The sequence below is a fragment of the Alternaria atra genome, assembly GCF_907166805.1.
Source record: "Alternaria atra isolate CS162 genome assembly, contig: 25, whole genome shotgun sequence".
In the NCBI taxonomy this organism is placed as follows: Eukaryota; Fungi; Ascomycota; class Dothideomycetes; order Pleosporales; family Pleosporaceae; genus Alternaria; species Alternaria atra.
This window is the reverse complement of record NW_025091323.1, coordinates 5,322,728-5,350,653: the sequence shown is the minus strand read 5'-3', so window position 1 is coordinate 5,350,653 and position 27,926 is coordinate 5,322,728. Positions and strand designations below refer to the sequence as shown.

At 51.5% G+C, this 27,926-nt stretch overlaps 7 protein-coding genes across 7 annotated transcripts; 4 read left to right on the top strand and 3 right to left on the bottom strand.

Moving 5' to 3' along the window:
* Positions 1-368: 368 nt before the first annotated feature.
* On the bottom strand, positions 369-3,896 carry ALTATR162_LOCUS6832 (uncharacterized protein; the record flags this gene model as incomplete). Its single annotated transcript, XM_043314457.1, has 1 exon — positions 369-3,896. One exon carries the CDS (start codon positions 3,894-3,896, stop codon positions 369-371), a length of 3,528 nt encoding a protein of 1,175 aa, XP_043170392.1.
* A 2,197-nt stretch (positions 3,897-6,093) lies between these two features.
* Positions 6,094-8,340, top strand: ALTATR162_LOCUS6831 (uncharacterized protein; the record flags this gene model as incomplete). The annotated part of the gene is made up of 3 exons (XM_043314456.1): positions 6,094-6,161; positions 6,208-6,259; positions 6,304-8,340. 3 exons carry the CDS (start codon positions 6,094-6,096, stop codon positions 8,338-8,340), a joined length of 2,157 nt encoding a protein of 718 aa, XP_043170391.1.
* A 2,292-nt stretch (positions 8,341-10,632) lies between these two features.
* Positions 10,633-12,453, bottom strand: ALTATR162_LOCUS6830 (uncharacterized protein; the record flags this gene model as incomplete). Its single annotated transcript, XM_043314455.1, has 1 exon — positions 10,633-12,453. The coding sequence occupies one exon, from the start codon at positions 12,451-12,453 to the stop codon at positions 10,633-10,635; it is 1,821 nt and encodes a 606-aa protein (XP_043170390.1).
* A 2,014-nt stretch (positions 12,454-14,467) lies between these two features.
* Positions 14,468-15,202, top strand: ALTATR162_LOCUS6829 (uncharacterized protein; the record flags this gene model as incomplete). Its single annotated transcript, XM_043314454.1, has 3 exons — positions 14,468-14,742; positions 14,968-14,979; positions 15,031-15,202. The coding sequence occupies 3 exons, from the start codon at positions 14,468-14,470 to the stop codon at positions 15,200-15,202; spliced, it is 459 nt and encodes a 152-aa protein (XP_043170389.1).
* A 1,002-nt stretch (positions 15,203-16,204) lies between these two features.
* On the bottom strand, positions 16,205-17,989 carry ALTATR162_LOCUS6828 (uncharacterized protein; the record flags this gene model as incomplete). Its single annotated transcript, XM_043314453.1, has 5 exons — positions 16,205-17,076; positions 17,141-17,476; positions 17,530-17,598; positions 17,647-17,824; positions 17,873-17,989. 5 exons carry the CDS (start codon positions 17,987-17,989, stop codon positions 16,205-16,207), a joined length of 1,572 nt encoding a protein of 523 aa, XP_043170388.1.
* A 688-nt stretch (positions 17,990-18,677) lies between these two features.
* On the top strand, positions 18,678-22,168 carry ALTATR162_LOCUS6827 (uncharacterized protein; the record flags this gene model as incomplete). The annotated part of the gene is made up of 4 exons (XM_043314452.1): positions 18,678-19,129; positions 19,176-19,634; positions 19,689-20,547; positions 20,600-22,168. 4 exons carry the CDS (start codon positions 18,678-18,680, stop codon positions 22,166-22,168), a joined length of 3,339 nt encoding a protein of 1,112 aa, XP_043170387.1.
* Positions 22,169-23,971: 1,803 nt separating this feature from the next.
* ALTATR162_LOCUS6826 (uncharacterized protein) lies at positions 23,972-25,311 on the top strand (the record flags this gene model as incomplete). The annotated part of the gene is made up of 3 exons (XM_043314451.1): positions 23,972-24,043; positions 24,475-25,027; positions 25,091-25,311. The coding sequence occupies 3 exons, from the start codon at positions 23,972-23,974 to the stop codon at positions 25,309-25,311; spliced, it is 846 nt and encodes a 281-aa protein (XP_043170386.1).
* Between the last annotated feature and the right edge of the window lie 2,615 nt (positions 25,312-27,926).

Here is a 27,926-nt window from a genome sequence, read left to right as displayed (position 1 = left end):
GCCTCATCAAGGAACAACGAATGACCGAAGCATCCTGCCAACCCTCTTCACGTGTCAAAAGCTTCGCATGGACTTGTATGGCTAGTGTCGAATTGACTAAGATTACTATTGTACGTGCTAGCAGTGCCAGCGTCCTCCATCCCGCTTGTGTATATGAAAGTTCAATATAGTATATAGTGCCCACATCTACGCTCTGAAGAGCCAATGGTTCACGTCTTCCAAAGAAACGCCATCAAAATCGCTTTTGAACAACTGTACAGTAATAAGACTCGTAAGTGCGCGTGCTGCGCCAAAACCGAGATTACAAATAGGACATATCAGTCCCAAGATGATATGCGCAAAAAAAAAAAATTCTAAATGAAATGACCTCATCGCTTATAGCTGCGTCCACTGTGCTGTGTGCTGCCACTGCGACTCCGATCTACAATCTCTGCCGAGGCTTCGAGGTGGCTTCCCGCATCGTACACGTCACGTTGAACACTGTCCTTCGTCACATGATGCTGGACCGTCCCAGTGCTGAGAGGCCGCTCGGACGTTCCGCCGATTGGCGTCGGTGCATTCAGCTCACTGGTACCGTCATTGCGATATATACTTGACGCTGCCGATGGTCCGGGCGAACGCTCTGGGGAAGGCTCAGTAGATCCAAAAGGTAGGCGAATAGGTAGTCCGCCAGGTCCACCTGGTTGCAAGTGCTGACTCCGTCTTTGGCTGGTTGACTGATACATTGGACTTTCTGACGTTGGCACGTCCATAACTGTAGATAATCGATCTGGGAAAAGGGCGGCTTCAGTCGACTTTGTACGCCTAGAGTTTTTCCTCGGTATTGATGGTACACGGCTTGGAGGCCCCGTTGCTTGTGTGACACGGGAGGCACGCGACCCAATTCTACTGGGCAGCTCGATTCCACCAAAACTCTCAATAGGTCCCAGAGCCGGTGCAGTGGGCGAAACGCGGTTTATGGGGTCGTAGTCTCGTTCCTCGTCACTCGTGTCGGAGTCGCTATCGGAAGACTCCTGTCTCTCACCAGCCAAAGCGGCCGCTGTTGCTACGCCCGATCCTCCAGATACATTCCGAGTTCGCTGAGGCGACTCAGGACTGTCACGGTATGGCTCCTGCACGACTTCTGGTGATTCGACGTCTTCTTCGACCGCCATCATTTGCGGCGGCATACGCGTACTTCTAACCACTTCGAAACCTTTGCTCTTTTCCTTCTTCCGACCACCTAATAAGTTCAAGCTCTTGAACCAGCCAGTAGCCGATGATACAGGGCTCATGGGATCGGCTGGTCCCGTCTTCAACTTTCGCGTAGGTTGAGAAGACAGAGCGGGGCCGCGGAGTCCATAGTAAAAGTCCGACTCGCGTACAGAGTAGTCGGTGTTGTTGTTCCGTCTGTCTAGGTTGGGATCGGAGTCGTCTCGGTTCAGCCGCAGATAGGCTGGGGCGGGTGTTCCGGAGCCACGAGACGGACCTTCGCCTGCTTTGATAGCTTCCATATCCACATTGTCCGAGTATGGAGTATCCACGATGTCTGCACTTCCCAAAGGTCCTTTCCCTGGTGCAGGAGCGGTGATGGAGTCCATGGTATGTTTACGAGGTCTTGGAGGCCGATAATAAGGATCCGCAGCGTCCATAGTGCCCATCGTCGGTCGCCGAGAGCTTGAGCCCGATGACCCGCCCAAGAATGTGAAAGGTACCGTGCCTGATCCAGGAGTTGGGCTGACATTTCCGTAGTCACCCTGACTGAAGCCATCAAATCCAACACTTGCGCGTTGGCTATCTCGGTCATATGGACCGTTCAGAAGAACAGCTGAACTGGCAGACAGACTCCGAGATCGACTGTTCATGAGCTGTATGTTCTTGTTCTCGTCATGTGATAACATGGCGGCATTTGAGTTGAGGCTGCCGCGAGTCTGTCGGCGGCCGTTGCGTTTCGACAATTGCCGTTTTCCAAAGACCTTAGTGAGGCCACCTCGCGTATCCGCACCTGCACCAGTAAGTCGGGCAGAAACCTCGATGATTGTTTGGAGAGCGTTGAGAAAAAAGCCAAATATCAAGACGATGGCATGAAGTAACAGGATGATGTACCCAATCCAGCCTTTTGGTGCTTCATCCACATCAAGGGTCGGTACAAACGCTACCGAGAGAAGGACGCAGATAAGTCGCACGGTCGAGAAGAAGGTGTGGTAGGCATTCATCGAAGTGTTTGACTGAAAAGGGCGGAAAGCGTGTAGAGTGAGAATTAGGATTACTTCGCATATAGCAAGTATGATGATCTGGGCAATGCCGGAAGGCTGGATAGCACCGATAGCAATACCACGGATAATGGTGAGCAAGACGGGAATAAAAGAAAAGGGTGCGGCATCATCGGAGTACGTGTTGTAGAGTGGTCCATAAGTCAAGACGGTGGGAAGATCGTCGAACAAGTGGGCGCGAGGGCGCGTGGTGAAGATGAACCAGAAGATCCAGGTAGCTACTCCAGCGACGACAATCAGCATTATAACGGCTGTAGAGACGACAGTGGCTGGGGAGCGTGGGCCAACTACGAGCTGGAACAAGGAAAGCGCTATGATGGGAAGCATGAAGTAGTTGAAGACGACGCGAATGATGTTGCCAGCAGTAAAGGCGAAGTTCTTCCCAGTCAAGTCACCGTCCTGTGTGTTGGTCAGCCAACGGTAGAGCCATCGTATGAAGAAGCCAAGTTGGGTGAGCACAACGACACAGGCGATGAGGACGAGCAGGAAGATGGCCATGCACGCCCATATGTCACGCTCTTTGGTCATACCGACATACTGTCCGAGGCGAGTCAAGCCGTAGGTTCCGTTGACGAAGTAGATACCGTCAACAAGACTCTGAGATCCATTACCTTGGCTAACAAAGCTTTGGTTCCACAAAAGGAGTGACCAGCTAGCCTGGCTGATGGTGGGTTGGAAGTAACCAGGATAATTTAGGCTGAGACTTCCTGCCAAGACGATGAACTGGATGTACTGCAGACAGTCTCCGAATCCTGGGGTGACCAAGCGCAACAAATCTTCGTCCCGACCATAGTTGCTGGTCCAACGGAAGATATCCGAGGTTCCCCACGGGCTGCAGGTCGCCGCAAAGGCAGTTGCGATGGCCACGAGGGCGAGCACGGCAGCCGGGAGATAGCATATCGCATCTGATAGTGTTTTGCCGAGGTCTGGTGTGATGCTTGCAGAGATGCAGCCGAGAGCCTGGGCATTGTCGTCACCAGAGACGATACGCAATGTCGAAGCCCATGTTGAGAAGGCATACGAGCTGTCAAACTTGTGAGCGACACTGACAGCAGGCATGGTCCAGAATTCGCTCAAGTTGCCACCAAAGGAAGGCGCCACTGGGCAGCTCGTGTTGAGGACGGATTTACAGAACGAGGTGGGGGGAGCTGTGTATGCAGAGTAGGACAGGACCCTATTGCTCCAGAATAGAGTCGTATAGTGCTTGTGATTTGGCGCAAGTTCCACGATCTTGCCAAACGTCATGTTCGGGTCTTTCCAGTTGTCGTCGTCCAACGGTGGGTAGGGGCCAACCTGGGCTTGGCCGGAGACATTTCCATACACAGTGACGTTCAATGTATGATCCGGACTGAAGTCAGCCCAGACATATTCGGGGGTGAAGCGGAGGTAGGGCGTCTGTTTGCCATCGGCCAGGTAGAGCCGCGTCAGGCAATCTTCGAAGTTTACGAACACGGCGCTTGCGAGCGGGAGGAAGGAGGCTATGGCGAGGATGAGGAGAAGGGGCGAGAATGCGCGCAGGGTCGGCCATGTAAATGATTTCCGTCTCGATCGTGGGGGCGTCTGTGTGGGTTGTATGGAGGGTATCTCGAGCTGAGTATGATCAAACAGCCGTAGCGCGTCATTGCGCGAGGTGGTGACGGCCATTATGACGTCCCCCTCCTCATGTTCACCCTCCAGTCTGCCTGTCAATGCGATGGTCCTGATTGTGTCGCAGGTGGATTGGCTCTATCGTGGTTTGGGTGTGTGGGTCGATGTGAAGGTCTCGTGTGCGGCTCGAAAGTGTGATGGGTGCGTGTGGGTGGGATTATTCTGGCGTGGAACTCGTTGGGGCACAGCTGAGGAGTAGTACTACAGCCAGCGAGGGTAAGCCTGCAGCGAGTGAAACAGGCGTCAGAGGAAGCTACGACGCTGAGCTGGCAGGGGCGACGGGGCCCGGGTGATCAGCAGCGGCAATGCATGGACAAGAGGGTAATAAAAAGGCGTCGTATAGCGAGTGTACGAATCGAAGGCGGGCGAGGTTGGAAAGCTGGAGTAACCCGCAGCGTTGGTAGTGAAACTCCTGAGGCGAATGTTTACGGTGGGGTGCAGCGGATCAGGAAAGCCAGGCCAGAGAAAGCGCGACCAGCAAGGCGCTAGCTTCGTATACGGTGCACAGCACGCTCCTTCCGTTTCGACTCGAGGGTGGGCCACAGAGAAGGTGCGCAACGGCTGTGAAGATGAGGATGGACTGGGAAGCAGGGCGACATCCATCGCGTTAACACCCATACTATCGCCAGGCGTTGCCGCAACGTCATCGTCATGCCGCTAGAAGTTCTGTGTATAGGAGAGTAGGGCCTGTCACGTTTAATCGCGATGCGGACGGAGAAGACACGCATATGATTGGCTCGCAAATACACTTTTATCAACTTCAGAATGCGGAAGTGCCACATCCACCACTCCCCTAGCGGTATTGGCGGGAGTGTCCTCATTTTGATCCTGTATTAAGATGGACTTTGCCCGGCATCACAACAAATATCGTCAAGCATTACTGCAAACCAACGTCTTCAGGCGGGCAACCGCCCGTCTTTTGTTGAGAGCGACGCCTGAATAACGTGGTGTCTTGCCTTAGGGCAGTGGCGCAGCCGGGAAACTAAATTTAGCGTCTCCATGCCCAGGTGACGATCCCATCCAGGTTTCATCCCGTGCAAATCGCATCCGCACACGACAATGCGAGTTCCTTACCAAGTCTTCTGGTAACTTCGGCACTGTGGGTCCTACCCGTTGAACGTGTCGCCGGTTTGTCTAGTGCTCCAGCCTTGCGAGCGAAAGCGCTTCACACAACTGAGTTGCAATATCTGACCTCGGTTCATTCTCCAACGCGGGTTATCCATGTCAAACATGTATCCCAAAACTATGTGGTCGTCTTTGTTGCTGTTTGTATTTGACACTAGCTTCCCCTCCCCCACACGTCATCTTACGACGCAAGCACTCCTGACCAATACAAATCACCATGCGTCTTCTGCGGACAAGGAGTCTTACTTGTCGAACAATTGTAGAATTTGGGATGCGTTGACTACGTGTATCCAGGATGATTCATAGGTATTCCCTCAAAACGATGCGGCAATCTACGCAAGACGCTATGATCAGTAACCCTAGCATCCTCGCTGCCGAGGCCGAGAACATTGTTGCAGCTTACATCACATTGCTTGCTGCGCACACGCAAGATCATGATAAGTCTTCATTGACTAGCTGTCAACGGAGCGGGCGTGGATGTTGTCGCGTTCGCAAGTTCAGTGGAAACGCTTTCACTTGGCGCGCTAAGCATCTCGCGTTGTCCAGAGACATTGCCATCTTCTAATTCATTGCGCATCTCAAGCTGCCACTATCGTGGGACTCATCTTCTGGAATATAGCACATCGTAACAGTCTTTTGGTAAGCCTTTGAACTGGGTAACAATACCCTGCCCCTTGGCATTCCCTCGCGTTCCTGTCACCCAGATTTTCATCAGGCCGCACGCCCATGTCAAGCTCCATCCGGCAGGTCGTGCAAAAACAACATGCGCATCACGAGTAACCCCGCTCCTATCAGCGATACCATCGTCCAGAATGCACAAGCCCAACGTCTGCCCAGCTTCCGGCTTAATAAAAGTCGGTTAAGCCGTGGAAAGCTTCCTTGGCACACAGCTAATGAGGCAGGTGCGTACATACAAACTCTTGGCAGCGATTGTGATGCTCCGCTCCGCATGCTATGACACCGCCTGGGAGCCCGAATTACATATAATAGTATGATGATCCGACACGGCTCTCCAGAAGTTCTTTCTGCACTTCTGATTTTACCATCATCTCGAACTTTATAGGAGAAAATGGCGATGAAGACGGCACTCGTGGCTGCAGGCCTCTTGTTAGGGTCTGCTAGTGCCATCACTGTTGAGTATGTTCGACGTGATCATATCGCACAAAGATTCTGACCATCGTAGGGGCATGCTAGCTGCGCCTCGCAGAAGTACCGGCAGTCTCAGCCCTAAAGGAGTGAGTGTTCGTACCAACGCCTAAGTTTCACACTAACAGCATAGGATCGTGCCTTGTTCTCCGAAACCAAATTCAACTGGACGTCCGAGAAATCCAGCACTTCTTGGTACTTCATTGACACCGAGACTGGAAACATCACCAAAGCGCCTTTCGGAAGCGACGCCGCGGAGGTTGTATGGGTCGGTGACACAGAGGACAGCATCCTCTACCTCAACGCTACGAACGAGGATATTCCCGGAGGAGTCACGCTGTACACTGCTGATCTTAGTGGTGACTCTTTTGAGCCAACACTGGTAGCATCGCTTCATGCTCCTCTTTCTGGACTGAAGGCTGTAAAGACCGACTCCGGCATCAACTTTGTTGGAAACTGCCTTGCTTACGAAAGCAATGGAACCGCATACAACCCTGAGCTCGTAACTGCACCAAAGAGCCTTGGTCAGCTGTATGACAGCAACTTTGTAAGACATTGGAATTACTACATCACTGCCGAACGCGTCGCTGTCTTCAGCGGAGTTCTCAACGGCGGCAACGGAACCTACAGCTATGGAGGCGAGCTTAAGAACTTGCTTTCTGGCATGAGCTACACCATCACACGCCCCGAGAGCCCCGTCCAAGGCTCTTCGAGCGACCCAGCTGACTATGATCTGTCTCCCGATGGCAGCATGGTTGCTTTCCGTACCAAATCTCCTGATCTACCTAAGGCGAACTATACCGCTAGCTACATATACGTTGTTCCATTTGATGGATCCGAGGTCGCCGTGCCGGTAAACGGTCCTGGCACCACTGCCCCCGAGACAGCACAGGGTGCATCGGGCGCCCCCGTTTGGTCGCACGACAGCAGCAAGCTGGCCTACACACAACAGGATGGTATCGATTACGAGTCCGACAAATACAAGCTCTACGTTGCTGAGATTGATGGCATGAACAGTCAAGTCCGCTCAGTCGCTGAGGACTGGGATTCCAGCCCAACCGGTCTTCAATGGAGTCCAGATGACGTAGACCTCTGGGTCACGTCCGAGCTGCACGCTTCTGTACGTCTTTGGCTTGTTCCCGAGGACGCGCCAGCCGACTTCACACCCGTCAACTTCACCGGCCCTGACACTGTCCTCTCCGACTTTGCTGTGCTTCCCGACGGCAGCGCTTTCGTGTCCGCAGCCGCCTCCTGGACTAGCCGCATGTTCTACAAGCAGTACCCCGGTCAAGACAAGCATATTCTCTTCACTGCCAACGAAGTTGATCCTGAGCTCGAGGGTCTCACATCAGACTCCGTGTCAAACTTCTGGGTCACAAACGACGATGGCGACGACATCCAAACCTTCGTCTTCTACCCCACCGATTTCGACCCGAGCAAGAAGTACCCTCTCGCGTTCATCATCCATGGAGGCCCACAATCTACCCAGGGAGACAACTGGAGCGTGCGATGGAATCTGAGACTTTGGGCCGATCAGGGGTTCGTCGTTACTGCAACACAGTTCACCGGATCGCCATCGTACAGCCAAGCTTTCACCGACAAGATCCAAGCAAACTGGGGTGGAACTCCCTACACCGATCTCGTCAAGGTTTTCGAGCATCTCCGCGACAACGTCGACTACATCGACACTGATCGCGCCATCGCCGCCGGCGCATCATTCGGCTGCTACATGACGAACTGGATTCAGGGTCATGACCTAGGCCGCGAGTTCAAGGCCCTCGTCTGCCACGACGGAAAGATCAACCAGGTTGGTTCCTACGCTACCGACGAGATCTGGTTCATTCAACGCGACAACAATGGCACTGTCTGGAACGAACGCGCCAACTACGAACTCTGGGATCCCCTTGCGCATTTCGCTAATGCTAGCACACCGCAGTTCATCATCCATAATGATCTGGACTACCGTGTTGTGCAGGCTGAGGGACTGCAGACGTTCAACATCTTGCAGAGTTTGGGCGTACCGTCGCGGTTCTTGCATTTCCCTGATGAGGGTCATTGGGTTACCAACAGGCAGAACAGTTTGCTTTGGCACAAGTCCATCTTCAACTGGATCAGGTACTACGTTGGATTGGACGAAGAGCTTTCGATGGATGGCGTTATCACGCAGTAGTCCATCATCTAGGGTAGTTGTATGAAATGAACGACATGAATGCAGTACGAAAGACAGTGTTCCCTTGTATGCAACAGTCAACATGCCTTCTTTATGGCGTACGCACTCAGGGAAATGCACAGGATCTGACCGCCATGTGATAGCGTCAAATTAGCCTGGCAGCCATGTCCGGAGTTCTTTCTCCAGGGAAGCCATCTTCACTCCTCTGTTTCAACGCATACCAAGTCAAGTACCAACCACTACTTGCCAAGCTGATATACGAAACGAGGCTGACAGTGTTTTCTCGATGACGTTCGCAATGTACATGCAGGGGCACAGCCATAATGCCGAAGCAGCTGACACCCCGCCTACTTATCACTCTAAGCTGCGCTTTAGGTATCCGTGTACGCAATGTTCGGTGTCTTCATCTTAATTTTCTTAGCTACGAATGCGCCACTCCGCCCGTTGTATCTTCTGCGTTGCTCAAGTATCGGCTCGTAGTTGAGAGTGTTGTCCGTCTTTGGTGTGCGCTCCCGTTCGGCCGCACTCATTCATTCTCAGCCTTTTTGTCTGCTACTTGCTCACACCCTTTGCGCACATTTTGCTGGATCTTCACAAAGGCAACGTACTGACCAGTGGTTCCAGATCGAATCTACCAAGACCTGGAGCACAATGACAAATCAAACGCTCTGGGCCAATGACGACTTCACATCCATCAAACAGGACTGTAGCCTTTCACCATGAACCATTAGATCATACGCGATCATCCATAAGGATCATACGAATCAAGCCTGGTCTTTCCGCGAGAGGGCTCGTTAGATGTAAAATATCACATCAAACTATCGAGACCAAATACACCTGCTTGTCGTACCGATGGGGAGACGAAGATCGTTCTACATCGAAGACCATACTTTTGAATGGAGAATCGTTCATCATCCGCCAGAATTTGTACGACTTCCTACATCTAGCTTGCACTGAGCCTCGGTGGTCCGATGTCACACCAAGACATTACTGGATCGACGCCTTGTGCATAAATCAATCCGATTGTTCCGAACGAAATCACCAGATTGCCCAGATGGGCCATATATTCGCTAGCGCACGACGCGTTCATGTATGGCCTGGGAGAACGTCCGAAGTTCGTTGCGTATCTAAGCTGCTCTCGAGACATTCTTCAGAAAGTAGCATGCGTAGCGAACCTCTCGGACTACAGGGGAACATGCAGTTAATTGGATGATACGTATTATACAACGAGTATTGGAACCGAGCGTGGGTTATACAGGAGATCGTTATTGCGTGCAACGTTATCGTGTCCCTGGACATGACGACACTCCGGCTATCAGAGTTTCCTAATAGGATTCTTCGGCTTGGTCTCGACATTTCGCAAACGCCTTTCGAACAATTCATTGGTCGTGGAACTCAGAGCCTACGTGCCCTCGTTAGCGACCGAAGTCTTCTGTTCTTGCTATACTGGTTTCGCGACAAACATTGCTCGGTGCCGTATGATCGCGTCTTCGCTTTACTAGCAGTCGGTCAGGAAGCCGACAGATTAGAAGTCGACTATGATATGCACTGGACAGATTTGGCTCTCCATGTGTTGGAAAACCACCGGCATGAGCTGTGTGTTTGCTCCGCAGCTTTGGTCACAAGAAGTCTCATATTTAACCCCTCCAAGCCTCGTACAGGGAATCGAACGTGCATCCGCCGACCAATGCTTGCATTCGACGGGAGATATATAAATATTGATTCCTATGGTTTTTCGAAGCTATTGTATCCTGATATCCATGCTCGACCTCCGGCATGGCCTCAGCAACATGGATGCTTACGAAGCCTTGTACGGGCGTTCTGCCTTGGGTGGACCCAATGTCGCCTTGGAAGTTTCATGTCTGACGAACATAGGAGATTGAAATTGGACATGCCGTTCCCCGAAGCGATACATTGGCTTATGAAGCTAGAACTATTCCGGATCTTGTGGCAGCGTGATCCCTCCAATGACTCCTACAATTGGTACGGAGGATACGATGGATGGGAGATTTCTATCTGCGATAAGAATCCTGAGTTTTGCAGAGTGCGCATCGCTTTCGATAAATTGCAAGAGGTATTTCCCGCTGCAACCTCATGTGACTTTTCTAGCCCTGATCGCTCCGAGAGAAGCTCTCTTTTCAGAATCGAATGGGGTCAAGTCATGGAGCCAGGATGATCCCGTATTATAACAATAAAAGTCAGCATTTGGCCTTGCTGGGCAAATTGTATTTCAATAAATCCGTCTCTGTGTAGAAACCCCTGACATGCTATATATGTTAAATGCTCTCAAACTCAAAGCCTAGCCTTCTCAACCCTCGAAGCTGGATGCCTCTCATCGATCTTTGGTAACTTGTCACTCCAAGTCCTCCCGTTCCGCATAAATACCCTCCTCCAATCCGTCGGATTCAACGGCGCCTGATCCCATCTCCTACCCCTCTCCCTCTTTGCACTAACTTTCGCCCTCTTCCCCTCCGCAATCCCACTAGCGGCCGCGACTTTCTTCCCCCTCTCTGCACCAAAGTTGCTAGGGATTGCTTGGCTGAACTCCTTCGCGCTAACCTCCAGCAGCGCTTCAGTATCAGCTTTGATACGGTCGGCAAGAAGGCGGATAGAAGATTCGGCGCAGTGTGAGGCAGCGCGACGTTGCCAGTATTCTAGGAAACGGTAGCCGTGGCCTAGCATACCGCACATGGCACCTGCCGAGTGGAGGAAGTGACCGTTACCGAAGGAGTCGCCTGCTACGATGCCGTTTGTGGCAACGCGTGCGTCGGTGCCGATGCGCTCGACAAGGCTGAAGGGTTTGGGGCCGTAGACCATGGCTACACGGCGGAGCTCGTCGGGTGAGATCTCGAGGACGAGAGATGCTTGGGAGATGTAGTAATCGTATAGGAGGAGTTGGTATGCTGCGAAGTATTCCGCGGAGTCTTTGCTGGTCTCGACGCTGACCAGGCCGCGCTCTACCGGGCATAGAGAGACAAACTCGGGTACCTCAACGATGAGCCAGGATACTCTTGGGTCGCCTTCGTGGCCAACGGCGATTTGTCGTACCCAGGATTCATTACCGTGTTGATCAAACTCAGACGCGATGCGGCGGCGCAAGCGCCCATCGACGAGGATGTTAAACTGTCCGGCAACGAAATCTGCCTGCGCAACTTTGGCGCCTTGACCATCACCGTGGTCGACTTCTACATCGTGTTGTTGGAAGCCCAGTTGTTCTGCTTCACGGCAATTGATACCTGTTGCAATGCTGAAGAGCTCAGGAACGCCAAGATCAATGAAATCGCTGCCCGGTGTGCGAATCCGTTGAAGATCGTTGTGGTATTGCACTTCGGTAACTTCTTCGATTCGGATCTGAACTCTGCCACAGGGAAGATGAACCAGGCCGCTTCCATCCTGCACCACCCGATGTTTCGTAAAAAGACGACATCTGGGCGTCTTACCAGCGTTCAGATCAATCTTCTCTAGCGCTTCGAGATAACGGCGTAGAAGGAGTTGGATGGAGAAAGCTGCGGCCTGGAATGTGGAAGGACCGTCAAGAACCTCCCGCAAATCGGTTCGGATCTTGGTCGGACATGGGTGTTCGGGAATACATGGCGGAGGTACAGTGGTAACAGTGCGATGCGGTTTGCCATCCTTCCACCGATCATCGATGTACTCAATGTTGTGAATTTCACCGACCATATGCAACTCCTTCTCGTATCCTTCGATGATAGCTCCTGGTATGATGTCCCGAGACTTGGTCATTGGGTGGTAGAAGAGATCGGCCAAGCTCAGTAGCGACCCGTCCAGTCTTTTTGGTAGGTTATCCAGTCCGTAACGATCCAGCATCATCTTGTCAATGAGTCCTAGCTGATGGTACATGTCCGCACGAATGTTCCAGTGCACCCCCAGAAATGGGTCACCGCGAAGATCGACACCAACGGCGCGACGGCCCATAGCTATGGCCCACAGCATCGCCAGCATGTTTGTGCCTCCAAGGCCGATCGCAACGAAGTCGGCATCTTTGACTCCAGATAGTGTTGTTGAGCGACTGCCGCCTGGGATCTTGGTGTTCTGGGTCCGTTCTTGAGCCAGATACTTGGTCGTTGCGTAGATATTGCTGTTCCTGGACATCATGAGGACCGCGATGTGAATCCGAATGAATTTGATAGATAGACTCAAGACGGGCACGGCGCTTTTTCAAATAATGCGAAAACCGACGTACCCGCCGGTCCATCGGGTGCGGAACGGGGCGTTCAGATTGCAGAGATGACTTACCGCTATCGTACGTCTACCCCGTCAAGACCATGGAGGCCTGCCATGCTGAGTCTAGGTTCCCCACAGTTGCTAACTCAAGACGAACTACTCTAGCTCGCATCTTACCCATGCGATTGGCAGCGTGGGGCGGGAGGCTGCAACAAAACGTTTATTGGCGCAACGATTTCTGCATCCTGACAAGCGTAAATCCTTCCATGCGTGCTCTTACAAGGTTGTGTGGTTACCCCGGTGCGATGAGCCTTCATCGATGCCATAAATGAACATTCTCATGCTAGGCCCATTGAAATCTGTGTATAAGTAAACCGTAATACATTTCGATTTTGGATACCAATGACTGTCCAGTGGATAGGTAACGTTGGCGAAGCGGTAGCCCAATTGCTGTACGACTGTGAACGTGTTTTTATAGTGCTTCCACAAGACGACAACGGCAGACCGGTGCGAAGAGCAAGATAAGTATTGTCGGCTATGCATTAATGACAACCAATGCTCTTCCGGAGCTGTCCTCTCTCTTTCCTTGGGAGGCGGGCTATGCACCGCCATGTGCTCACAAGCGACTCTCTCAATATAAACATGGATTAAGTGGATACCTCACGCAAGGCCTACAATGCCATCTAGAGCGAAGCGCTGGACACGAATATGCACATACAATAAGCGGCATATGCGCCAATTGATGAACCGTGAATACGGGGGTACCGAGGCCGTAAGCGAATGAAAACATAATGTGCGGCAAGGTTCAGCGCAATCATGAAGTTTGGACTAAGGACAAGTATGATGTGTTGATGCAGCAAGGCTTGAGCGAATGAAGGATTGAGGCTCAACAGAGAATGCGACATGATCGAAGATGTGCAAGGCTTGGCAGACCACGCCAGCGTTTGAGGCGCGGAACGCGCCATTAGCCGGCGCTAGGTGCGACATCGACCGCGCGACTCCAGACCGAACACTAACTCTCTCAATCAAGCATCTTCGTCCACGATCGATCCGAAAACTGTCGAGCTATGCGGCTGACCATCCATCGTCGCCTCGTCTCTAAACCTTGTTCTCTAGCCCTGAAATGTTGTCACGACTACGTGCTGTTGACAGGCGCCCGACGCCAGCCGCCTAGAGCGCGACATCGCATGTCGCCAATGCATATTGCCATCGCACAGAAAGACCCAACATCGTCAGCCATAGACACCATCTCATTCACCTTACATGGTAATCGTACCTATCACCGCGGTACTGAACACCGAGTTGCCCGTCGCAGTGGACGGAAGCTTTGGCACTGAAAACAGCAGTAGCGTTCGAATATTAAAGCATAGTGGAGTAGTAATGATGTCAATGCAGTAAGAAAAATCGGGAAAGTGGTGTTCGAAACCAGTATAGATGACTGGCCACTTTCAGGTAGACTTGACCTTCAGCTTACAGGCAAGATCGATATCCTCCAAGCGCACTCACTAGTTATGTTTTCCATTCTAATTGGCGCCTAATACCCTCCGACCGTACCTTCAAAGCTCGTTATATATCACACCGTCTGCCGACTAATTGCCAACCGCCACGATCTCTCATTGATACCACCACATCGCGGAGCGTACGCCCACTTCAATACCGCCTGGCTCTTCTACCTAAGCTGCGAACATCCATACATACATACGCCCGTCGAACACGCATTCACGATGCGTCGCACGGTAAAGGTAGCTACACATTGGCTCCCTAGGGGCGACTGTGGCTCTTGAGCTTCGTAAACTCGCCTCTCAATTAGAGCGATCTTGGTCAACTTCATGTATCTCACCTGCTTACTAGCTGATATATACTCTTACTCCAACTTCAACTAACTCATGACTTCTTCTCCACAGCACCACTTGATCACTCAGCCCACTATCACTCGATCAACATGACAGACAGGCTGGACCTAGAGCCAGCGAGAGCGCCACCGACCAGACCTGCAGCACCTCCGGGAACCTTCAACCGAGCCATTAAGACATCCACCGGAACCCGAGGAGGCTATGCGGTACAGAAGAGGCCGAGCGGAAGATTCAACGCAAGGGGACGACTGGCGAATACCCTGGTCCCGGCAGGTGACTTGAACCTGTTTGGTCTCCAAGTTCTCAACCAAGATACCCGGGTTGGCGGTCAACTGGCAGACAATGGCCAACAACCTCGAACCCAGTAAGTCCTCCAAGAGGGTGCAGCAATCCGCCAAAGGAGAACAAAGCGGCGTTCAGTAAACTCGTGCGAGTTTTGATATTCTGGGCTGGAGCCGTCGAGGAAGCTAGTATTCCGCGCTACGTCGATAATCACATTTCTCAAGCAAGCTTGAACTTCAAGGCCATTCTCGATAACGCCATGAAGCAAGGTGTCAGCGTTCAACACGAGTTATTTGCACCAAATTAGCTTAAAAACTGGGTAATACCGAGCATTCCAGATGATCTGAGTATTGCTAACAACTTTATCAAGTATACAAGACCACGATGACGCATGTTCAGACTTGAGGGGACGGCGCCGCATATGTCACCATGCCCGCAAGTGCGAAGACCAGATTCTGGGTTGGCCATTGGGAGCAGGCGATGGCGCGCCATTACCTGCTCCCGCTATCAAAGGCACTCGATCTCGACGCCATCATCTTTGACAAAGTATGGGGAGGTCTTGCGCAAACCTACTTGGTGGTGTCGTGTAAGCAGATCTGGGAGAATCGGGTAACAGGATAGAGCTGGACAAATCCACACCTGCCTTGACCCACGGACCCAGGTGATGATAGTCTACACGAAGGGACTTCACGCCAGCACTCGCGCTGTGCCTGACCACTACTTTCCGGACTGGCCAGATATCCAGAGCTTTCCATGTTGAGTACAGGCCTCGAACAGATGAACTAGGAAGGACTAGCATATGCATCGAGTTCTCACCGTCCAAGCCAAACTGAGAAATAGTATCGATGTGTGGAGGAGCTCAAAGGATTTTAGGGTTATACCTAAGAGCTGACAACGTACCCCGGAGGTGAGTCCTGGTAGACAAGGCAATCAAGATCAGTAGCAATGTGCAGTGAGAGCTCTTTGCCCCAGACTAATCGAAAACCTGAGTAATGCCGAAACCCCCCAGACGAGCTGAGTACTGCTAGTAATGCCACCAAGTCCACACCACAATCACCCACCGCATTGCCAACCGACCAGCAGCCGCTGGCGCAGAGACAGTATACACTACGATAATTAGTAGCCAGAAGACACAGTTCTGGCTCTAGCACTGGTCTCAAGCCAAAGCTCGGAACTACTTAGTTCCTGTCTCAAGGCCCTCAACATCGACACAGTTCTCCTGCATCCTGTGTGGGGTAGTATGGTGCAAACCTTCTTCGCCGTTTCCTGTAGACAGATCTGGAAGAATAGGGATGGCGTGGAATGGGGTTGGCAACATCGTTTATACGCGCTTTGACCCGAGATCTGGACCCGTATGATGGCGAACACGAAGGATACTCACGCGAGCAGTAGCGAGATGATCATATACTGTGGAGGTATTTCATGTGCTCTGCAATAAGTTTCCATCAAATAAACCACTACGAATACTTCCAAGGAACGGTCTTGATTGAGGGACACGACTGACGAATTATAAACTTGTCCACAAGGCAGTGTTCTATCTCGGTCTATGAGCGCATGTGTACACGGCATCCATCTCCCGAAGCAACCACCAACGTCAGCGTTTGCTTTTCTTTTCCAGGTGCGACAACAGGGTCGTCCTGCGGGACAGTCATGAAGGGGAATTTCTGCACCAGTCTCGCTACGGTGTATCCCGCTTCTAGCAGGGCGAACTCCTGGCCTAAACATACTCGCGGTCCGCCATTAAAGGGTAGATACCCATAACCCACATCGCGCAATAACGTTCCATCTTCCCACCTTTCGGGACGGAACTCGAGTGCGTCATCGCCGTAGATATCTGTGCGGCGATGCATAGCGTACACGCAATACCCGACGGCCTCGCCTTTTCTTACCAGTATTGGAGACTTTCCATCCGGGCCTCCCCCGACAGGAAGCGTCGTCGTCTTGAGTGCTGCACGGGAGTTGACCGGCACCGATGGGTAGAGGCGAAGTACTTCTTTCAGGACCAGATCAAGGTATCTCATCTTCTTTAAGTCCACCCGAGTTGGCTGAGGCGCATTGTCTCCAAGGCCTACTACGGCCTCTACCTCCGCACGCAACTTTTCCAAAACCTGAGGGTGACGAGCTAGCAAGCGTAAGGTCCAGGTTAGGCAGCATGCGGTCGTATCTCTGCCAGCCAGGAGGACATTGAGACACTGATCGCGGAGTTCTTTTTTGTTCCGGGTTTCCTGAATGAGCGCATCGATGAATACGTAATGCTTTTTATCCTCGTCTTCTACCTTCTCAGGCTTGGAGTTATTTAGTGCATTCTGGATTGCGTCGTCAACGAACCGATGAGAAGTTTTACAGGCCCGCCAGAACTCGGGCGTGTTCGCGAGCCAGTACAAGTCTCCCAACCTACCACGATGTGATAGATAGTCTGCAAATGTGGAGATACGACGTCAGTGTATATCTTACATGCATTTCGTACAGTCACAACTTACCTTGGCCTAAGTTGAAAGCTGCTGCAAACTCCGACTCTTGTCCAGCAATGTCGCTGCTTTGCAAAGAGCTCAATGTCTTACCAAAGAGGAGGAATGTTGTCGTGTCAAAAGTCAAACGGAAAAACAACGGTTGTAGATCGACTATGCTATCAGGACGAATATGATCGATGAGGCTCTCGACTGACTTCTTCATCTCCTCGAAGTTCTGAAAGCGATTAGAAGTAAATTGAGGCCGGAGAAGCGCTCGCGAGTGCTTCCATGCTGCACCGTCTTGGGTGAAGATACCGCTTCCCATTAACGGGGCGAAATGCTTGGGTCGGAGTCCAAGGCTGAAGTCTACCGCGAGCGTCAATGCTTTCGATTGTCCAGCTGGTGTGGCATCGACAAACCTTCAAACTGAGTAGAGAGGATCTCTTCAATGTTGCGTGGCTCAACAGTATTAATTCCGCGAGATCCGACTGTGCATGGTCAGCTCCATGCCCTCCATTACGGTCCCGGAGACTTACGCAACTGCTGTTCATGAGTTGGACCGCTAGACTCCACTACGTCCAAGAAGAATTGTAGGATGGTTTGCGCTCTTGCGTGTTGCCCCACCTTGAGTAGCAGATCCAAACCTTGTGGCCACTTCGCTGCCCATCTCCGTGGTGCTTTGCATCCCATCTGCGCCGCATATTGATCTTCTTCCTGTCAAATGTCAGCAGCGCGACGACAAATCCCCTTGGACGCGCGTACCTTAAGCCGGATCTGGCGTTTCCAGAGCTTGTAGCCTACAAGGCTGAGAATGACTAGGAACAAGGCCAAACTTTTGGAACTTGTCTTTCCTCCAAAGTCGGCGTACGGGGTGTCCATGGCTGCGAGTGCTTCCTGCTTGATGTGAACAATATCAGAAGTTGTTTTGCAGTGGCGCACTGTTAGTGTGAGAACGTCAACACGAAGCTTCTGCTCTCGTGACTCCGCCCCCAAATTGAAGTGGATGACAGTCTCAGCCCAGTGGTACCGCAGTTAGTATGCCTTCCCTATCAGCGCGTGGGGCCGATGAGATGTGACAAATTGGGGGCCAAACCTGCGAGGGTCAAGCCTGGTAGGGCACCAGTAAGATGGTGTTAGCGAAGTCAGCGCTAGCGCGCTCGGTTACGGTTGGTTCAGAACGCGCCTCTGCCCGTTGTGCCTCTTTCAGTGTCACATCCCGCGTTCTCATACTGTTCGCCTGATACCCTCTACGACGGCTATCGGCCAAGGACGTCGTCATCCAAGGACATGGAGGCTCCAGTTCGCAAGCATGTATGCGAAATCCAGCCGCTTTGTGCATCTCTGGCCAGCGCAATACAACCCCTGCTGCCGCCACTCGAGTAAATCGCAAAAGGCTATCCTCTTTTTTGTCGCATACAGCGCCTTTCTATACAGCTGGCAACATTCTCAATCTGCTTCTACGCGATCCCGTGCTTGGTGACGTGTTTTGAACATCGACACGGCCTTCGTACGGACGACTACGCAGGCCTTTGTCGCGTAGGAACAAACTTGGTGATAGCGTTGAATCATGGCTGACCCTGTTTCACTGGTGGCTGCAGGCGTGGGAATTGCTGATGTTGCATTTCGGCTCATCGTATATCTCAAGGACGTCAAAGCAGCCGCCAAGACTATCGATGAAGATATTGAAGGCCTGATCAACGAGGTCGAAGGTCTCCAAAAGGTGCATGGTCACCTCGAGAAGGAATACCTCAATAGTGTCACCAACATCGAAATGGGAGACGACGAGAGGAGCCTTTGGACAAGCACAGGACAAACTCTTAAGAATGGACAGAAACTTACCGAGAAGCTTGAGGCTTCGGTGAAGTCTATCTATGGTGATCACAAGCTTATCACTGGAAAGTTGGATGGTTGGGACAAGTCGCGTAGAAAGAAAAGCAAAGACGGCATGATCTCTGGACTTAGAGACCAGATCAATACATATCAGGGAGCCCTGCAAATGCTACTCGGTTTTATCTCCATGTAAGTTGATTAGCCATTTCAGGAGCTTGTGTTGACCCATATGCAGGCAGTCGGCTCGCGAAAACCATAAGGATCAGAACGCCCAACTAGAGCAACTGGCTGTTGGTCTTCAAGAATTGAAGAGTCGGATGGAGCAAGCGCAGCATACATCGTTACCCTCATATGAGAACGTGACCAACACGACGGCGTATCGCGATTTCAACATCGAATCCGTATCAGTTGTGAATCAGCTTGGCATCGCAATCAACAATATTGCGCATAATCCCGCGTCCGACGCCCCGGTGACGAACGAACATTTCGATATTCCCAAGCCAGTCGATCCGTTCTATACTGGTCGTGGAGAGTACGCAGAACGTCTACGCAACTGGATGTTACCTAGTGCTTCTCCGAAACAACGCGGAGCAACAGCCTCAAAGGCAGAGCAGAAACGCTTCGTTGTATACGGGCTTGGAGGCGCAGGGAAGACTCAGTTCTGCTCGAAATTTGCTGAAGATAATCGCCATTAGTCAGTTCGCCATGGTTCCAAGCCTATGTAACACTGCTGACGGGTCACCTCTAGCTTCTGGGGGGTTTTTTGGGTAGACGGTAGTAGCCCGTCGCGGTTGATACAAACTTTCTCTCAGAATGTGTCAAAGATTGGGAAAGTGGACTTCAACGTCAATGCTGCACTCCATTGGTTATCGAATCTCAGTCGTCCCTGGCTTCTCATCATCGACAACGCCGATGACCCTGACCTCAAGCTTGCCGACTATTTCCCACGAGGCAATCGAGGTCACGTTCTTGTCACAACCCGTGATCCTGGGAAAAAGGCGTATGGCACTGCTGGTGACAGGTTTTTTGAATTTCAAGGATTGAGTACGAGTGATGCGAGCAGTCTACTCCTGAGAGCGGCCGGTCAGACGGAACCATGGGGCACAGTTGTATCCAACATTGCCTTATCAATTGCAAAAGCGCTTGGCTATCTTGCATTGGCGATCACGCATGCAGGTAGGGCCATCCGCGAAGAGTATTGCAGGCTGAGCGAGTACCTGCACTACTATGAACGCCAATGGGAACAGACGAGGCAAAACAGACTTCCAGTGAAAGACAAGGATGCCGCTGACGAGTTGAGTGTCTTCTCAACATTCGAGTTGAATCGAGAAGCTATCGAAAGGCGAGCAACTAGAGCATCTCGGGACGCCCTCCAGCTGCTTGATACATTCGCATTTCTCCACAATCAAGACATTCGGTACGACCTATTGAAACGAGCTATCGAGAACGCCCAGGTCGAACATCTGAAGGAGGTCGAGGACAAGACCAAAGAAGGTCAGTACAAGGCCGTCAAGCCCGCGTCCGACTGGTCAACATGGTGTAAAGAACACGCTTTCCTGGTCCTTGCCTATTTTTACCAGAACCGGAGTCCGCCTGTTCTACCCGGCGTAGGTCAAGCTAGCATATGCTGCTCTCAGGATCATTGCTGACTTGTGGCAGATCATCCGAGAAGGACGAAACGAGAGGGTGATGGATGAGGATCGACTACGTCTAGCTCTACGGCAGCTGACTCAGTTTTCGCTCATAATAAAGAGCCAAAATTCCGAAAGCTACTCTATGCATCCGCTTGTGCACAAGTGGGCGCGTGAGCGACCTGGTATGAGTATCGCAGCGCAGGGAGTTTGGTCTGAAGCGGCCGCAATGCTACTATCACACTGCGTTTTGATCCCACCGCTTGGTAACACGGAAGAAGAGGAAGACATTCGTAAATACATCCTCCCCCATGTCGATCATGTACGCCAATGTCAGCAATCGATAGAGCAACGCATGAGAGACAAGCGCATGGCACGTATGAAACCATGGCCAGTGTTTGATGGTGGCTTTGATAGAGGCAAAGCTATGACATATGCTAAGTTCAGCCTGGTGTACATGCAGAACGGACGTTGGGAGGAGGCCAAGCGACTGCAAACTGCAGTGAAAGATTTCACGACTCAGGTCCTGGGCCTGAAGCATCCCGTTACTCGTCGCGTTACCCGTCTACTGGCTACGACCCTGTTCCACCTCGGCGAAAGCGAGCACTCGGCTAAGATGGAAAAAGAAGTTTTGGACGCGTGTGTACTGTTCTTGGGTGTCGATCATCGGGAGACACTGGTTGCCAAATTTGCTCTTGGAAAGTCACTTTTCTTACAAGGCAAATTCAGCCAAGCCAAACTTCTCCAAGAAGAGGCAGTCGAGGGGCTGACCAGGCTAGTCGGTCTTGACCAAGAAGACACTCTGGATGCGATCGACTGGCTTGGCCAGACTCTACTTATGTTTTTCACTGAAGAGCATGTGAATCGTGCCCGTCAACTCTTTGTCAAAGCATCAGAGGGTATGGAGAAGCTGCATGGAGATGAACACACACGTACGCTCGAAGCGCGTGAACACCTTTGTACTTCCGCCATCCGAACCCGCAACAAGCAACATTTGGATCAAGCGCATGCGATGATGAACCAAATTCTGGAAACACGAAAGAGAAAACTTGGCAAAGAGCATGCATACACACTACTCGCGATGGTGAACCTCGCTCTCGTAAAATGCGAAATGGGTATGATTCACGAGGCCGAAGTACTTATCCAGCATGGCCTACCCATCGCCGCGCGCAACTTAGGAGATGGTCACATAGCTTATCTCTGGGGTCGTTATCATCTTGGCCGGATTTGGGTGATTCAAGAAAGATGGGAAGAGGCGGAGTCCCACCTGCTTGATGTCACAGAGCGACAACGTCACACGTTGCAAGGCAGAGGGGAGATCCATCCTGATAGAATCGGTGGCTTGATAGAGCTAGCGACAGTCTACAACGCGCTTGGGAAGTTTCAAGAATGCGAAAGAGTGACAGACGAGGCTTTGGCTGCATTAACAAGGATATCTACGACTGAACATCCAGTTGCGAAGAAGTTGAAGGAAGATAGAATGGTCTGGAGAGAGCGAAGAGGACACAGCACGGAGAATCCGCTAGTCGTCGATAAACCACAGACTATCAAGGAACGCATCGAGATCGGACATGTTCATCGGTCATTCACTTTGTAGTCGCCCCACTACGAAAAAGATTACACATTTCAAATGGCTAGCTCAGCACCACATGTCTAAACTCTAGATTTGGGGAGAGAATATCACATCAATATCACGCTTCAAACATGAATATTTTCATCAATAGGAGCACCCGTCTTCCTAATCTATCTTACTTGGAGGCTCTTGGGATTCCGCAGTAATCTTGTAGACTGACACTTCCCTATAGAGAACTCGGAGGTGGTCGGCAAGGCCACTACTATCCCCAACACCCGACAGGACTTGGCCCAAACGTCTTTGCGACCTTCCAAATCCGCTTTCGCCTTCTGACTTACCCAGTCGTGACCGGGGGCGCTTTTCTCGGGTTGATCTATAGGCAGTCAATTACTAGTTGGTGCAAGGTGTTTGATTACATGACGTCGTAGCCTGGGATGTCGCCAGATGTAAACGGATTGATGTCCGCAAACTGGAACGCAGCATTGATGCTATCTTCGCAAGTCTGATTGGATTTCTCTTTACCAAGCGTAGTATGCATCATCTTCCATATCAGCATCCACAAAGACCAGATTTCCGCTTTTGCATTGACGGGATGGTGGTGCAATGCCTCTACAATGATCTCCGAGGCCTAAAATTCTTTGTACCCCAATCTTTTCATCTCTCCGAAGTGTTTATCTCTTTGTTAATGATTTTGAAAATTCCATAGTCAGCAAGGTGCCCGAGCCGTGTTGAGGGATACGTTCTCCGGCTTGATATCAAAGTGTACCATGGCGCCAGGGAAAGTTTCCCGGTTTTCTTCTTACCTTCCCTCCCTACCTTCGCTTTCCTCCTTCCTTTCTCTCCTTCTCTCCCTTTTTCTGTCTCCTCAGTAGCTTCTCTTCGTCGAGCGTCTCGCCGCACTTGCCTGTATTCAAGGCACATACGGTGTCAGCCAGCGCTTGGAAGATCATCCAGATGAACCGCTCGGGTATCTGCCTTTCCAGGTTCACCCCCTGGGAATGAATCTCGAGAAGGTCACGTAGATCTCCATGCTCGGCGTAGTCAGAATACAGGCGGTATGTGTTCGTACCGTCTTCTTGAATGGCTATATGGATGCGATGGCAATGGTCACAAAGCTCCAACTGTTGGCTGGTAACCGAATATAATTCGCTGTTCTCTGTGATCCGCAACGTACTCTCTTACATACTTTTCACTGCGTTTCGTTAGCACTAGTTACACATAGAAACAATCATGATACCTACGCCCATTATAATGTTGGTCTCGTCACATAGCGCATAAAAGCAAACCACTTTGCGCATCTCTTCCGCTCCATTGAACCTAGTATGAGAGTCCATCAGTGTCTTGCACCATTGCCATGTTTCTCGGGATTTCTCTTTCGCTCCATCGCGGCTGTCATCTCTCAAAACTAACAGAGCATACAGATTCTCCTCTCGAAGATATGATGATATCGGATGACGTAACAACCTGAGGCGACTATGAAAGGCGCCTTCCTTCTGTTCCGGATTCTGGTCTCCAGAACTGCAGCCACCCGTCACTTCCTCTTTTTCACTTCGATTCCTTCATCAATCTTCCCGCTCCTCCTCCGTTCAAAAAAAAACATTATTGAGGTACTGCAAGCTTTCTGTGAGTTAGTGCGATCAAAGCGTTGCCACGCGTTATCACCAACGCGGCTCTTACCATTCGACCACTGTTCCGGTAGAGCCTCATCACTCTTACTTGCCACACCCAGTAATGTCGCAAGAGCATACCAAAGGCCCAAAACAGCGCCCACTATCAAGCACACCGTCTGCAACACAACAGCGCCCATTCGTCGCACCTACCCCAAACATGATGTCGTCCAATCTTGCAGGGACATCCGGGAGCAAAGCAGCGGGCGGCCAGGTCTTCTCACCCACCATGGTACCTCACAACCAGATCCAACTCCCCGACACACTGGCGCATTGGCCGTCTTTCCCAAATCTCATATATTCATTCACAAATTCATATCCGAACCTGAACGCCCACCAAGCGCAACATCAACATCCACTTCCGTTCAGTATGTCGCGCGATGTGCAAAGCCTCAACAAAGATGAGAGAGAGATGGGTAAAGCAGCCGTCGTGGATGAAAAATGCTGTTAAGCTATTAACTAACTCCCTTGTAGTACGTTCTTTCTGTTGCGCTTTAGCGGCGTAGACAGGAAAGTTTAGTGACAGCGCTCTATATTCTACTGCCTACTTAGACAGCTATAAGACAGCAGTTAATTCCCGCCTACCTACGTAGCAGGCAAAGTCTCTACAAGACGCATTTTATGACTTGCTTTAGAGAAGTGTTCGTGCTAACACCTCGATAGGATTCCAATCCTCCTTCAACCCCAGCGCAAGACAATAGTCTTACAAAACTCGTCGAACAGCGCCATGACTCCCTGACGAAGGGATATGCTCTCGACATCTCGCTCGCTTCCTCAGTCCCGCCAGGTTGGAAAGGTAGTCGCATTCCTTCAGATCATGTCCCGAGGAAGGCACCGCTTGCAGCTCGCTCCACAGATGAACTCTCTCCCCTCACAGCCCATAAGGTTCCGAAAGTGAAACAGGATAGGTCGGGTATTAGCCCAGAAGAGACCTTCGAGGTCATTCGAGCGAACCGCATACACCAACATAAGTCGTTCGAAACGCCATCTGGCATCCCTAGTCGAGGACGTCCACGACTGGACGACGGCGACGGAGGTCAGAACGTGAACGCAGCGGGTAGCTTGAACGGCCGAGGCGGATACGCGCAGCCTCCTATTGGTCTTTTCGCGCCTCCGCAGGTATCCAATACAACAACACCCCCCAAAGTTAGAAAGCTGCGTCCGCAGTACAGCTACCAGGTCCCTCCCGAGTTGATAGGCACGAAGACTGCCCTAGGTAAGGACTCAATGCTCAGACCTCAAATCTTCGAACAAACTCGCTGACATTGTCTCCTTCAAGGTCCAGATAACTGGGACGAATACGTATACTTCATGGAGCAGCTATCGACTGAGAACATTACTGCTCACGAGTTTGACAAGCGCGCGAAACCGATCTTCCAAGTCTTCGACGAGAGGACGAGAAAGAAGCTGAATAACATCATGGCAACTAAGATGATACTTCCGCGGCTTGAGGAGCTGCGAGAAAGAGGTCAGTCCACTAAGGGTGCGGAGGACGTCTAGGCTGGTTAAGGTTCCGGGAGGTCCGATGACCCCGCACTTCGGGGTGGCTTCACGGGTATCGCGGTAGGGATAGTAATTCATGGCAAGATTCTAGACTGATTCTAGACTGTTCTGTAGATGTGAGCTATGTTTCATCTTAATAATCGCCTTGGGCTTCATCGCGAAAGCCACAACAAGGTGATCCTACTATCTAAGTGTTGTTTCCTGCCACAGTATTTATAAGTGATGGGACATTACTCAGAGATGTATGGAGTTGGTAGGTAAAGGTTTTGAATTCATTTCAACCCTTGTTTAAAATCCGAGATTGTAGTATTACACATAACGCTCTTTTCTACATTACGCCTGGCTTCCGCGACGACACTAGTCAAAAGGTCCCTAGTGCGTTGCTCATAGAGACGAAGGTTCATGGGTCGGAGTGTAGCGGCCTCCCGTACATGCTGGGCTACAATAAATAGCGTTGGACGTAGTCCATCAAAGACGGCCTGCCGCAATGCTGTGCTGTCATGATACGCACAGCGTCAATCACGTACTGGGGGAAGAGGATACGTACAAGATGAATCATCGCTTGAGCTTTTGAATTTGTGTAGTCCGACCACCATGAAAGATGCGCTGCATCAGTCTCTTTACGAGAAGTGCTGTATGCCAGGAACCAAACAGCTCAACGAGCGCGTTTGTATAGACATGTTATAGTTGAAACTTGGACTCGTAATTTTTGAGTGCATGAGATGCATCGATCGGTTCTCGTCGCCATGCCTTTTGTTGCAGGATTACCGGAGCCCTAGATTTTGAACTTTCGCATATACCTACATTTAGTTCTTTCTCTGTTTAGTACGAAGCGCTGGATGAGCTTCGCCATCGTGGAAGTTTGCGCGCTACCTGCCTGTACATTACCTGCCATCACCAAACACAGAATCATAGTCTCAAGGACATAACAGATACGTGTCAAGGCGATAGTGCAGGAAAATTTGCACATGGAGCTTTTTCGGCGTTGTCCGAGATCAATAACGCGGCGTAGCGACTAGCGAGTACGATTATAAAATCGGACGTGGCTTTCCTGGTCCCTACAGGTCGAAAGTATATCGTAGAGCTGGGCCGTCGGGATAAAGTTCGATGAGGCTGGGATTAATGATAAGCATCGTGCGGATGGTTAGTGTGCCACTCTGGGTAACCCGGATGTTGTCGTAGTCGGCGGCTCCATGTTGTGGGGTATCGCACGATGCCTAGCGCTGAAATCGACCCCAGGCCCACTTCACGAGAGCCTCATGTGTTCGAGACGCCACATGCACATCGCGCCTATGTAGTCCGCGGGTGTGTGGCAGACGCTGGGAAGACTAGCGGTCCGGTTATAAGTGCGTTCCTATGCGCTAGCAAAGGCTGGAAAACGTTTTCTCGAAATGTGGCCGTGTGTCGCGCGACCTGCAGTCGCTCATATTGCATGCAAAGATGCCTGGCCCATCAGTTTGCGGGAAAGGGTTGAGATTCTTCTCCGTTCTTTTGCGCATTCGAATTTCAAGGTTGCGACGCGAACACGTGAGCAATGCCTCTCTCCGCTGTTCATGACTCGCGACCCACTGTATTCCTGGAGTTGAAGCCTGGAGAAAATTTTGGACTTGTCCCCACCAAAGCGTGTCACTGCGAATGAGACCTAAGCCCACAATTCTAACAGTTGGGCCGTGCTCCAAGTCGTCCCAAGCTTTGGCGACGGCTTGGATTGTTGGGATAAGCAGAGTCAAGGTGCCCAAGACGTCGCCGCGCGTACGCTATCGAGTTGGCTGGTCTCGTCGAGGCTTGCCGCGGACGTCCTTCGCTGACTGGGTGGCGATGCGATCGAGCTTGCAACTATTTCAAAGTCACCGAACATGTCGTAAGTTTCTTCGCGTGGATTGGGGTCGTGATTGTTAGCAAGGCTTGGATGGCCTGACATTTATGAGATTGAAACAACGGTAAAGGACCTTTGGCGGCATTACGATGGCGGCTCGCTCCCTGCCTCGGTGGCCGCGCCAGCATGTGCCGATATGCAGACGGCTGACCGGCAAGGTAACTCCCATGCCGATCGGAGCTGGGCAGCGTCAGCTTAACAAGTCTCACATCAAGATTGCACCAAGCACATGCAGCGTGAAGCTTTGTACTGATCACGGGTACACCACAAGTACAGGGCGCTACCGTGTCCGGGATTTCGCCTCGTGCAGCTTCCGACGCAAGATATCACCGTAAAGGCTGTAAGGGTGAGCTGACCGCGCCCTTGACAAGCCATCCGCATGGCAACAAACGACCCGAGTATGACGGGTTCTCGGAAGTCAGCCGAACTATGTAACGTGGTGGCTTGAGCTAACCGCCGTCTTGTCAATCACATGTGGTCGAGAATGCAGAGGGTGAGGTCATAGACGTCGGAATGCGCGAAGCCTTGGGGTGAAAAACAAGCCCCAGGAGCTAAGCGTGGCTAAGATAGCCGCATACATCTTGGGGAGGCTTACTCCATGGGGAGATACAGTGGGGATCCTCATGAACCATAGCACTAGCGTCATCATACCCCTCCTCCAACATCGCGTTTTGTTGGCGGACACAAACCAGGATTCCAGGGTCCTTCACCGTCGCGACGGTCGTGCTAGAGAAAA